The sequence below is a fragment of the Pseudopodoces humilis genome, chromosome 5 (assembly GCF_049639895.1).
Source record: "Pseudopodoces humilis isolate 2021_Gansu_Grassland_sample_001 chromosome 5, ASM4963989v1, whole genome shotgun sequence".
NCBI lineage: Eukaryota > Metazoa > Chordata > Aves > Passeriformes > Paridae > Pseudopodoces > Pseudopodoces humilis.
The window spans coordinates 52,366,107-52,379,497 of NC_142204.1; the positions used below are offsets into that span (position 1 = coordinate 52,366,107).

A 13,391-nucleotide genomic window follows, 5' to 3' on the forward strand; every position below is an offset into this window, starting at 1 on the left:
CATGTTCCTTTCTTGGTCTTTTATATTTCTGTTATTTTCCCTCACAGCTCCTCCTTTTATATTAAGATATTCCTCCCCCTTGATGATGGTGCTGTGTGTGATGTACTTCACATTCCATGCATATTTTCCATTTCTAGTAGGAAGGTGCTGTTTTGATTCAGTTTTCCTGTATGCTGGGATCTATGTGAAGGAAGAAAGATGTGAAACCAGCAAGACATGCCTGGAGCTCTCACTGGATCTTAGTGTACCAGTATTACCCCATCTCCTCCTACTGGATCAGATTTTGAGTGTCTTTAAATACATACTTCAGTAATTAAAAAAACTATTAGAGTAGACATTTGAACTTTTATTAAAATGTTTTAGAAACTGAAATCATACACCTGGTCAAGAAACTCGCCAAAGGAAATAAGAGTTTCATTTGTAATTAGGAAAATTGTAAGTAATGGCTAAAAGTCATTGCTGCCTGAGATGCTCATCTTTCAGAAACCAGAGCCTGCTGGTGCTGCAGACTCAGGACACAACAATCTCAGGATTTCACCCTCCAGTTAGACATTCTCAGCACTGACCAGGCACCTAACCTTAGGTAGCTACGGTTCAAGTCCCACCTCAGTGACTTCCACTGCTCTGTACAAAGGCTACCAATGAGAGCCATTTTTAAATGTCTGTCCAGTAACTCCTTTCTATACAGTGATCTATAGTATGAACAAATATATAATTATTAACTTATTTATACACATTATATTTAGAAAAAGAATTAAACATGTACCTTTTAATCCAACAAACTATACATTCATTTGGAGCACTATGATGGATGAAGGCTACCGATGACAAAGTTTTCACAGCTATGAAACAGAAATTAAAACTCAAATACATGAAAAAATTACTTGGAGAAATCTTTATTAAAAATTTTAATAAAATATTCAGTAGTCAAAAAATTATGTGATGCATATGTAGGGTTTTTAGGCAGGGATCTCAGGCAAGACATGTGGTGAAACTGATTTATTTTACACTGAAGTTCAAAACATCTTTTTATTTATTACTTTACAAAGACAAATTAGAAAACTGTACAATATCAGTAGTTTTCAGAGTTGTTAACAAAAATCTAAAAATAGAAATTCACGTTTTTATACCCTATATAAAATAAAAGCAAAGAAGATTGCCTTCAATTTAACTTCTAACTTGTGAAAACATTTGGGTATGACCAGTGTCTTAAGTTTTATAATATTCATTTGTTCTAACTATTTTTTATTGGTGCATTTATGCAAAAATTCCAGAAAACTTAAGAAAGTCAGTAGACTCTTTGATAAACTGCTGTTCGATTCCAAAATATTTATATTTTTTAGAAATTTTTAAAGGAAATACGCACTCACCACTTTTAATACTGGCTGCCCCTATACACCAATCAACAAAGAACAATATCCTGGCTTATGACATTTAAACACAGTATAATTTACAGTACAAGAAAATTACCGGAGGATATTTGATGAAATTTTAAGACAAATTGCATAATCTATTAAATGGCCCTCAAAAATGGAAAAAAAAAATTGTCATCTACTATCAAAACAATAATCTACTTACAAATATCCCATCTTGCTTCTGAAATTCTTTAAAAAATCTGCTGTAAATACTGATTTTGTTCTGATGGAAAACATTCGATTTGACAGGGATTTCTACATTAATTATCCTTAGAGAAACATGTTCTGAACTTGTCCTAGAGACTTCTGAATGCGAAGTAAAACCACCATACAGTTTTCTAGTCAGCAGAATTTTCAGTCCATGATAGCACCAGATCAGTTTTGTATCTCTAAATTTAGGCACACAATCTGATTATATAAGATGGAAAAGGCAGATCGAGCCTTTGAAAACACAGACCCAGCTAATAAACACGCAAACAACTTTGGTACCCAACCTGGCCACCTCAGAATCATTACTAAAGGTCAATATTCATTTTACAATTTTACACTAGTTTACTTTCATGGCTTGACTTTAATTTTCGTGGTAATCACTACATGGCCATGTTCACAACCCCATCAGGATCTGCAGTAACTGGTACATGAAGCAGTTACTTGAGTGTCACTAATGGGAGGAGTTTGTCTAAATGTACAAATCAGTACAAAATGAAAGAAGTCTCCAAAAACCAACCTCCCTGTCAAACTGAGAACAGTAATATTGGCTTGTACAAAGTAGTCTGAGTTTACCGAAGATCTCTTTCTCTCTGCCTCTGTTGACATAATTTAATACAAAAATACAACAATTTAATACAAAAATGAACACACAATGACATTTTTCTGAGTAAAATTCACAAAATTAGAGTAACCTCATCACTGCCTTTATGAAGGACAGATGCAAAGTAGATTGTTTCCATCAGCCTAAGCCAAGCAGCTTCCAGTGAGAGATGCTTAGAACCTCGACCTGGCCTTAGATCACGAAGTCGTGTGCCAGGAAAAAAGCAAACATATCAGAGTATAATTCCCATTTCCATTCATACATAACCTAAAAGTTCATAAAAACAGGTTAAATTCCTAAGAAAGGAACAATGATTTTTTTTTTTTTAATACAATCTCTGATCCCAGCCCCCACCCCCAGAAACTGATTCTTACTGGATTACTTCCAATTAGCAACACATGACTATACAACATCTTCAGCAACTGTAGTGTCAAAAATTTGGTAATAAACTTGATTTTTCATTGCGTCTCTGACATTATAGGACCTGATGAAGCACTCCAGCCACGGCAAGTCACCTACCAACAAAATCCAAATTACTGTTTAATATTCATTGCTAATTTTTATAACACACAAGTATAACTTGAGCAAGATCTTAACTAGGATATCTAAATTTATACAATAGTTAATAATAAGAAAAATGAATTGTTAACTTTGAAATTCCAACTGGTATCTTTTAAATTTCCCACAAGATCTGAAATGGTGCTCAGTGACAGCCTTCCAAGACTTGTCCTCCCTGCACCAGCATTCCACAGAACACTTGGACCCAGCAGTCATGCCACATATAAAATACATATATGTAAAGGCCTTCCAATAATAAAAATTCATCTCCATGCGTCTCAATGAGACAATTTCACTGGTCTCAAAGGGAAAATCCTTTACAACCTTTATTACAGGACAACTTTTTGTAAGTATGGCAAAGACTCCAGGGTGATTGCAGTGGTCACTGACAGCCATGTACTTGGAGTATGCTCTGGAGGTCAGAGCTGCATATTACATACCCATCTTCCTTGGACACGTGTAGTTCAGGCAGAGCTACTTTCTTTCACAACACATACACTGCACAAAAAACTCTGCAAATGGATTTGGATTAAGCATTTGCTCAATTTCCATTGATACTTCCCATGGCAGGGGATGTTCCAAGGCAGCATGTGCAATCAAAAGCAGGGTATCACCCAAAGCATGTGCCATACGCTGAATTTCCTTTCCATTTTCCCTCACGTGCTGTGACATTCAGTATGAGGGTGTTCTGGTTAACTTTCATATGACTACAGATGGCATGTCAGTGCCTGCACAGGCATGACTCTATTCACACACCACTGCATGCTACATGAGAATTTACTGAACCATTTCTTTTATTTCTCAAAGGCAGAGTTAATATGAAAGACATGTTTCAGAACAAATTAATATGAACTTTGCTTTCAGGCTCCAGCATTTTTCAACTTCCAGTGTAAGCTGAATTCTAAGACTTTGCATATGCAATAGCAGATTGAAAGACCCCTTCCCACCCCCTTTTGAAAAAACAGCAAGCTGACCTAGTTTTCTTCCTGGAGGGCAGAGTGTATTCATGGTCATCTGCATCTTTTGCTGAAGAAAATTACTAGTTAAGATTTCAGAGGCAGGAATTTGGAAAAACTTCTCCTGAAAGAGAACAGAAGAATATGAAGTGTTGAAAGAGGTGTAAGAAATCATTAGCCAGAACCTTGATTGCATGTTCTTTTAAGAAGTTAAAATCAGGTAACACAACAGAAGAATCGTATTATTTCAAAAAACTGTCCAGATACAGAAAAAACCCAAACTGTCTGAAAAAATGATCAGTCTGTCTTTCAGTTCCCTGAGTACTTAGGGACTACAGCCACCCAGAAAGCACACATCAGTCACTGTACATAATTGGCAGATATTCCTCATGAAACTCCATAACCAGACAATATCAGACAATGTTATGGCCAGAGAGGATCAGCCCCCTCAACAGTCCCTCACATCTTGAGAGGAACAAGATCCCTTTAAAACAAGGGGCACTGCAGCCTGGCTTTGTATCTGTGAAACTCTCTTAGCGCGAGTTTCATTTTTAGAAATTCAGGCAAGTTTTAGAAACTACAGAAAAATGCTTGTACTGTGGGGTACACTCCTGAATATACTGAGACTAACCAGAAGTGCACCTTCTGAGACAGAAAATAATAAATGGAACATTAAAATGTTAAACATTTTCTGTGTATTATTAAACCACATACAGTAAGTATGATTGAAAAAACTCCAAGTTTATTCTTTCCAAGCTTGTTACCTGATTTTGGATCCCTAAAGGCTCATCATTTTATAACTTCTCAGAGTGAGCTTAAGATTTGTGGTAGTAATTTCTCATTTTTGTTGTAAGATACAGCTACAGAATAATCTGCCTCTGTATAATTTTTGTATGACATGTTTAATGGCAATGATCAGAAGTTAGGGGATAATCCAGCAGCAAGAATGACACATAACTTTCTCGTCTCTCTCTTCAGTCTTCTTCTGACTACAGAACTTTTTAGTTTTTTGCCTTCACTGACTTTTCCTGTAAGGAGGAAAGGAAAGAGAAGCACTGTGCTCCTATGGAAGTGCAACTGGAGGCTAATGTAAAGCTGCACTTCAAAGCAGCCCAGCTCCTTCTCAGGTGGTGCTGAAGGACTGGAGTTTAGGCTTGGAAACTCTTGGCTTGTCTTTGAAGTACCACCAGCAGGAAGGTGAACAGCTGGCACTTCAGAAGAAACTGTGGGTATTTTCCTGCAGCTAAACTGTAGTACTGAACAGTATCTGATAAAAAAGTGAGCCACCATGAAGTAAAAATTTTTGGAACTCTGCATCAAGAGATGGTTTAAATCTCCCCACCCTCCTTTTACAGTTTAGTTTCTTGATAAAAAAAGAAAAAAGGACAGTAGAAGGAAAAGATGACTGGCTAAAATGGAGATTTTAGTCTTAGATCTCCTTTGCTGTTAAAACACCATGTATTTTAAGAAAAAACACACTTTATTCTGATATTATTTTTACTTACAGTCTTAATATTAAACAAGGAAGAGCATTCTCTTTAAAGTCCCATTCAAAGTAATTCAATATAATAGCAGAAAATGTGCAGATATATACACATTAAACAACACTGCTGTGCACAAAAAAAATCACACTAAATTATTTTTCTGTCCCATTTTGTCACACCCACACTGCTGTGACAGGAAAATCATCCAATCTTCAGTGTCTCAGGTAGCAGGAATGGTCTTAAGTTGCTTCAGAGAAAACTGAAGATAGGCTAATTCTAAGGTTAGTGAAGTAGTTGAATAAATTGCCTCTGAAATCCAAGAAAGATATCTGCACAGATACAGCTGTCCAAGAAAAGAGGGCCTCCTTACCTCACGCTCATGGGAAACAAAAGAATCAAGCATTACTGAAAGGAGAGATTCTATTAAGAGTTAAAAAAAGAGGTAATGAGATTTTAAGCTGATGCAGAAGTTAACTGCATAAATCCTGAAACATTCCTATCATTCACACAGTATTGAGGCTGCATAATTTAACATTGCCAATAAAAGAGAAATTCAGCTATAGGAATATATAAGTTTATGGAAATATCAAATAATCTTCAAGCTGCAATTTTGTCTTTATGCTTTAATATTCTATACTCTGTACAGTATTAATAATAAGCTTATAGAATTGTAATTATTCCCATGAAACACTGCAGGTAACATAGAATGAATATTTGTGCACATACATTTACCATTTTAAAAACAAATATAATCCAAACTCACACCATCTGTAGATTCTACTGTAGAATCTATCTGTAGAGTCTACTTTTACCTAGATTTACTTACATAATCAAAAAGGTATGCATTTAGTGCTCCTGTTTCATCAACCAGTGTAAACTTCATAATAAAAACATACTGGAGCAGTTCAATACCTAAAACTGAAGGAAAGAAAAATTGGTATTTCTCTGAGAGAATATGCAATCTTTTAATAGCAACTCTTTTAATAGCAACTGATTTTGAATATTGTCATCAGAAGTATTAAAGACCAAAATAGAGACTGTGATGTCTGACAGCAAAACGTCATTTATCTCTTGAGACCACACTGCAATTTTCCTAGAAACACCTTAATAGATGAGCCTATAAAAACACAAAGATTCTTAAGTACTTATTCCCATGCTAGTAAACAAAAAGCTAATATTTGCTTAGATTTTAGATCCCACCGTAGTAGGATCCTCCTAGTCTTGTGTTCTTTTATCCATGGAAGATTAAAGGAGAGATGCTCTTAATTCAGTGGTAATACAAATTCCACCTGAAAACTATTTTCTGAGGAAAAACAGTTTATTTGGTATGATGTAGTAAAAGCTACCAGGCTTGTTCAGGAAAAAAAATTTTGCTGGCAGTTCTGAAAGTATTTCACTGTAAGTAAAAGACTACAGTCATCACATCACTGGCAGCAGTAACTGTTATGCTGCAAACATAAAATAACTGAAACAGTCAAAGTTAGTACAGCTCAGCATCAGTCTTTTCTAGGTACACCTACTTAAACTGGTAGTCATTTTATGTTCAACTGATCTGATAAACTTGCAGGTTTATATTTTAGCCTGAAAATACAGCTGATAGAAGAATGATACACATAACATAGTGTAACTGTCAGGAAGCATTAATTAATATTGTTTTCACTTTGAGAATTAAATGTCTGGCAGTTATATATTATAATAAAATCACTGGGTTATATATTACTTTACAATTATTTAATAGGATAAAATTATGAAAATTTATTTAAGAAAATCACTGTATTGCTCAAATACAAACTTTCAGAAAGTGTTTATCAAATATATATTGCTAGATATCCCAATTTAATATTTTAGAACATGAATTGATAAACATGCAAATATTCTTTTTCCTTAATGTGTTGTAAAGTTTTAAACTCAATTTCCATCATTGTAACATGTTGACTTCATATAGCAACACAAGGAACACATGAAGCATAGAACATGTGTAATTGTTGTGGTATGACTCATTTATTTCTTGTAGACTCTGGAAAATGAAGTTTACAGAAGAAAAAAGTCTAACTTGTATGAGTCATTAAATAATACTGTCTTTAGTTCAGGTCAGAAAAACAGTATCTACAAAAGGAAAAGCAAGATTAAGTTCTAGGACTGCAAGTTTAAAAGTAACATCTACAACCAAAAATTCATGACACCTGTATTATCATAAGCGTTACTACTGATGCCAATGGTAGAACAAACTAGTCAACATATAAAATCCTTTAATTCATACTGCAATAGTTTCAAAAGTAAGTATGTTATTTTGATTGGTAAAAGGTGAATGAATTTTACAGCACCGTATTCAACATGACCATAACTACATGCTTTCTGTGGAAAACTGCAACCCAGAACTGCGAGTCAAACTATTTCACATCGACCCTTCAGAACCAAGGCACAAAAGTATTTCAGGACAGTATCATGTTAGCTGACCTTGTGCAATTTCAGTTGGTTCCCATGATGGTTGCTGTTCTGCTGCAATGGAACTTAGATTCTTCATAGGCTTTGGAGTTGAACACTGCTTGCACCTAGCATTTAAAACAACATATTGAGACTAACCAAACATTGATGTATTTGTACTAGAATTGTTTTTTTTCTGTGCAGAATAAAACTCTTGATTTTCTTACACAGTGAAGTGCAGAAGTATTTATATTGCTGCTTGAAGTAACTACTTCACCAGACACACCAGCTTTGGAGCAAAACAAAATCCCTTAATGCTTTTTTTGAACTATCCATGAGGAGAAATAAATCTAGAAAAGACCACTTCAGTAATTAGACAGGAATAAAACTCTACATCAAAGCTGAAGAGCTGGGGTCGTTCAGCCTTGAAAACAGAGGGACCAGGCAGACCCTACTGTGGCCTCTCTATATATAAAAGGGAAGAAAGTGAGAGAAGACAGAGTCAAGACTCTCTTTTCTATAAGAAAGACAGAGACAGACTTTTAACCAGGGCCTGTAGTGAAGAACAAGGAACAACATTTTTAAACTGAGAGAGGGTAGATGTAGATTTTGCAGAAAGAAGAAACACTTCACAAAGAAGTTGAGGCACTGGAACAGGCTGTCCAGGAACACTGTGGATTCCCTATACCTGGAAGTGTTCAAGACGAGACTGGTGCAGTGCAAAGTGTCTGTGCCCAAGGCAGAGGGTTGGATTAGCTGATCAGGAGAGGTCCCTTTCAACCCAAACCATTCTATGATTCTAAGATCACTACATTACTAAACATATGCTCATATGCCACTACTTCTCACTTTGTAAAATCAGAAATTAATCTAAACTTGTAGCATGCTCTAAACCCATTACAGAGTTACAGAAGAAATCTGGCTTTGCCTATGCTGAGAATATTAACTAAGAGTTGTTAAAAAAGTCTATTTTATTACTGGTGTATTTTCACCAAGTATTATAAATTTTACATGTAACATATTAAGCAAATGCTACAAGTGGATTGAAGTATTGAACTGTTTTCAAAGTTGCTCCCATTTGCCTCAAGGAATGAAATTACAGAACAAAACTAGTTGTTCCAAATTAAGTTGCTGTGTTAGTATACTACAGTTAGAATTTGAAATAAACATCTATTATAGTTTAAAATTATATGTCAAATCAATAAAACTACTTCTGCTTAAGTGATATAGTCAAGTCACTTTTTTCCTTTAAAAAACTCAAACTCCAATAAAAGAACAACTGAAAATTTTGCTTTTTATATGCAGTGTGTCTGTGTTTTATATATAAATGAATATGCACGCAAATGCATACACACATAATTCATTCTACCGAACAGAATCTTTTCTTAGCAAAGTATATGCCACTAATAGAAACATGCATGAAACATAGCTCTGGAATGTCAGCATACTTTTGAGATTCTTTCCAAAATATCCTATAAGCAACCATGGAATACCTTATAAACCATTTTACTTTTACAGTTCAACCATTTGAAGAGTGAGCAATGTCCGAAGGTGAGTTGCATGTAGCAGGGGAAATATATGGATTATGAAAGTGCAAGCAGAAATACTTTGTAATGGTGAAGATCCTGTCCCAATACGAGTATCCATATACTGTCTTTATTTAAAAAAAGCTGTAGACAGCAATATCTGGAAAGGTCAAAACTATATATGACAAAGAGAAACAATTACCTGTATTCATTTTATGGACGGCCCTTATGGGAAACTTTAGGGTTCACATGAAACATGGAATATTTCTGCACAGAAAATTTTTGACTGGCTGGAGACCTAGCATAGTGCCCCACTGCACTGTGCTCTGCCCGAGCTGCTGAGATAGAGGACTCAGTAGCTTGCATGGAGGAGGCTGGTATTTCTGAGCCCAGCAGCTGTATGCTGCTGGGCATTACTGGGGGAACACACTGCTGACAGCTCCCACTGAGCAGAACATGGCATTGCATGGCAGATCACAAATACCAGACCTAGGTGTAGTTACTGTGTTCCACAGCTTTAGAACTGTGGAATTCAGAAACCCGGTGAAGTCATCTCTACAGTGAATGACATCCACAAAGAGGTAAGGCACTTTGCAGTGCTGTGGATCATCAGAAGTTACAAATGGTAACGAAAAGCTGTCCAAAATCCCTTACTGCTTCCAAAACTTAAGCTTTCCCAACACTAAGAATGAGCGGTAGACTGACTGGCTGATTACTATCTTCTGTATCTCTATTTAAATATTATCTGTTATATTGTATATATCTGCATCTAAAACCCCTCAGCATACAGTTTCGAAAACAAGGTATGTTTTGACTTTAGTCAAAGTGAGACCAGAAAATGGAAGACCTGGACTAGAAGAGGTATTTAGGTACTTGGCACTGCATGTGCATTTCCATTTCTACAGCCCACTGCCCTGCCCAGGCACCACAGAAAAGACTGAAACTGGAGTGCTGTGTAATTAAGGTCTTAAGATTTACAGATCAAGAGCCAAACTGCAGTCAGTCCTTTGATACCAGGTATCAAATGATACCACATTTCATCCCCAATGTCAGTACTGTAGATCATGCAATATATTTTACATCAAAGTCTTCCCTTGAAGTACTGCAGTCTGAACTACTGAAGAAAATGCCATCTTTTACAGCAACTAGTGAAATATCAACAAATACTTTTCACCTACCCATAATATTTTACATTCCCTTGTAGAAGAAAAGGAGCTGAAAGATCTAATAATTCAAGATCATCTTCTGTGGATCTCACAGGAATAACACACTTAAATCTTTTTGAAAGCTTCCAGATTTCTTTCAGAGTTCCACCTATTAAAAACCAAATAACCATGGTTTCTTACACAGTAGTCAGAAATAAACTGAACAACTTACATTTCTCAGCTGATTTCAGGGCCTTCAATAATAATTGATATTACTACTGAAAACTCAAAAAATAGCCTAATACCTTCTCACTTTTACTCAACAACAGATTCGATTAAGAAACAAAAATAGACATTTATCAAAGCAGATGCCTTAATAACTTCCTCATAGCTAACACTGCAATGAAGAGGTTGTATTTAGTTAACATCACTTTCATATAATTACTCCTATGATCTTACTAGCCATTTTCTTAGAAAAAAATCAAAGCAACCGAATTGACCTTTTATATGCACAAATCCATACACAGACATACTTAGTTGCTGACACTTTAATATCTGAAAACAGATTTACCAAGTTATATTGCTCAGCTGTTCTAGGAAAATGGAGAAGAAATAGATTATTTTTTTTTTCCCAAAAGAAAAGGTTAGATTGAAGTCAGTTGGGAACACGTCAGAAATAAAGCAGCTATCAGAACTAATCCATTATAAAAGAAAGCAGAAAACAGAAGGGGTTTTGTCATTGACCCTCACACAAAGGACCACCTGACTTACATTCGCTTATTCACATCACTACTTGAGCACAATTGAAGATTTTGTTTTGAACTCTGAATGGTGCTATATGCAATTTATTATTTTTATTATATAAAAATTCCTTAATAGTACTCTTGATAAATTGCTTTGTTTAAAGGTCAGTGGCTATTTCTCTTTCCTGAGAAAATCTGATAAAAACCACACCAAACCAAAAAAATTCACACTGAGAGAAGCTCTACTAATCTGAAACAACACTGACATCCAGAGGCTGACAAATTTAACTGGAAGCTTGTATTACGAGAAGCCTTTCAAAACTTTCCACATCACTATTAAAAACAGGCCTATTTAGAAGACTTGCCAAGTTTTTAAATCAGAACTGTAAAACCAGTAAGCACAGCTAGAAGAAAAAAGACATTCAGCTGTTAATTTCAGCATAATCAACAATAAACAACATTGGCATAGTTTTAAAATAGACGGAATCATCTTACAAGACCTTCACAGATTACCATCTCCTGTTTGCATAAAAGCAACTTAGAGTTCCAGATCAGTTCTTCTTTTCTTTGAAGATGCCTTTATGATCATCACTACTTACACTGAATGCAACTTCAACATATCTTTACTCTGTACATACACAGAAGGGACACAGTTCTGTAAGAATTGGTATATTTGCAGTTTACCTTCTATCATAAGCAAGGTGTCTTCAGGATGTTGAAGCATTTCATCATGCTTCACAAAATGGATGGTTATTTCCCTCTGCTTCTGGTCTTGTGTAGTCCATGTTACAGATTCATACCAGGATGTATTGTGTAATTCTGGGTTTGGGGCAGTACTGGCAGAGCCACGTAAAATGGAGTCAAAGTCATCTCTATCTGGAACTTCTTGCCTAAAACCATTTCCAAATTGAGTAAGTATATTATAACAGCTCCTCCTTAGGCAATCTACCCACAAGGATGACAGTACTCCAAACAAATATTAGAATACAGCCATGAGAGTTAATGTACGTACAGGAAAAACATCCTAAATGTTTTATCGGTTTAAACATTTAGAGTTATATAGTATATCATGGCTTTCCATGTTAATAAATATGCTAAGTAATATGCCAACTTACCTAGGAGCAGAGGCAGCCTAGTGGCTACATACACACTAATGAAAATCCATGGAAAGCCAAATCTATCAGCTTTATGTTATTTCAGTTGGGCCTTAAAATGGCCACAAAATGCATACTGCTTCATTAGAGTGAAAAGACTACATCAACTTATATAATTTCATATTTTAGTCTGTTTGACTTTGCATAAACTGATGGAGGAAAAAGAAAAAAAGGACAGGATCAGAACAGTTCCACGTAAGTACTGTCAAGTGAAAATCTACAACTCTGCACCACACAGTTTCTATCCTGTCCTGCTGGAATGCACTATTTGTGCACTTCCACTTGTCACACACAGAGAAGCAATAATGCAGGCCACCCAAATAACACAAATATTACGGAATTGGTTAGGTTATAAAAGGTCTCTGAGAGTGTCCAAAGCAGGGCAACGAAGATGGTGAAGTGCCTTAAGGGGAAGCCATATGAGCAGCAGCTGAGGTCACTCGGTCTGTTCAGCATGAAGGAGACCCCACTGTAGTTACAACTTCCTCTTGAGGGGAAGAGGAGTGGCAGGCATTGATCTCTTCTTTGTGGCAACCAGTGACAGGACCCACGGGAATGGCCTGAAGTTGTGTGATTTCCCTGACATTTTTGGATCCAGAAAAGATGCCTTGTCTGGAAGATGCACTTTAGTTAAAAATATTTTATCAATTCATTTGGAGACTATTATACCTCTCTGAATATCCTATTTTAAAACTTCAATAAAGAAATACTTGAGATACTTCTATACAGCTATGGTATGGAAAAAAACTGTACTGCTGCATTTGCAAATTAAGAAAACGTTTTTTTTGAAAGCACTCAGAAGATTCTGTAAATTGAACTCTGACGATTTAAAAAATTCCTACTTATTACCAGTGCATTTCAAATCATTTCACAAAATTATATACATTTACATTCAGCTCATCTTACACACAAAAAAAATCACTGAAAATCTAGGCATCCCAAAACATACAGAGCAATTCCTAGTTACTTGTAACGTGTGAAACACTTACAAAGAGTTGCATTTGGAACAATGAAGTTTAACAGACTGATGGAGCTTTTGAGGTTTGTAAGTTCTCAGCTTTGCTCTAATGCGATACTGTTGAGGTGCTGTGCTGTTTGTTATGGTTTTCAGTTCTGTGTTACTCAAATCCTGATGATCTGTTAATACTGCAAAACAATACACAGAGAGATGAAAA

At 35.7% G+C, this 13,391-nt stretch overlaps 1 protein-coding gene across 4 annotated transcripts in view; it reads right to left on the minus strand.

Annotated features, from left to right (window-relative positions):
• Positions 1–984: 984 nt before the first annotated feature.
• The window catches only part of POT1 (protection of telomeres 1), a 59,272-nt gene continuing 46,865 nt past the window's right edge, over positions 985–13,391 (minus strand). For all 4 annotated transcript variants that reach the window (XM_088055691.1, XM_088055690.1, XM_005519220.3 and 1 more), the window contains 7 exons: positions 13,206–13,362; positions 11,747–11,952; positions 10,353–10,488; positions 7,682–7,776; positions 6,051–6,142; positions 3,759–3,864; positions 985–2,741 (listed from right to left, as the gene is read on the minus strand). In XM_088055691.1, coding sequence (XP_087911817.1) covers positions 2,629–2,741; positions 3,759–3,864; positions 6,051–6,142; positions 7,682–7,776; positions 10,353–10,488; positions 11,747–11,952; positions 13,206–13,362 — 905 coding nt within the window. In that variant the 3' untranslated portion in view covers positions 985–2,628. The remainder of the gene's footprint in view (positions 2,742–3,758; positions 3,865–6,050; positions 6,143–7,681; positions 7,777–10,352; positions 10,489–11,746; positions 11,953–13,205; positions 13,363–13,391) is intronic.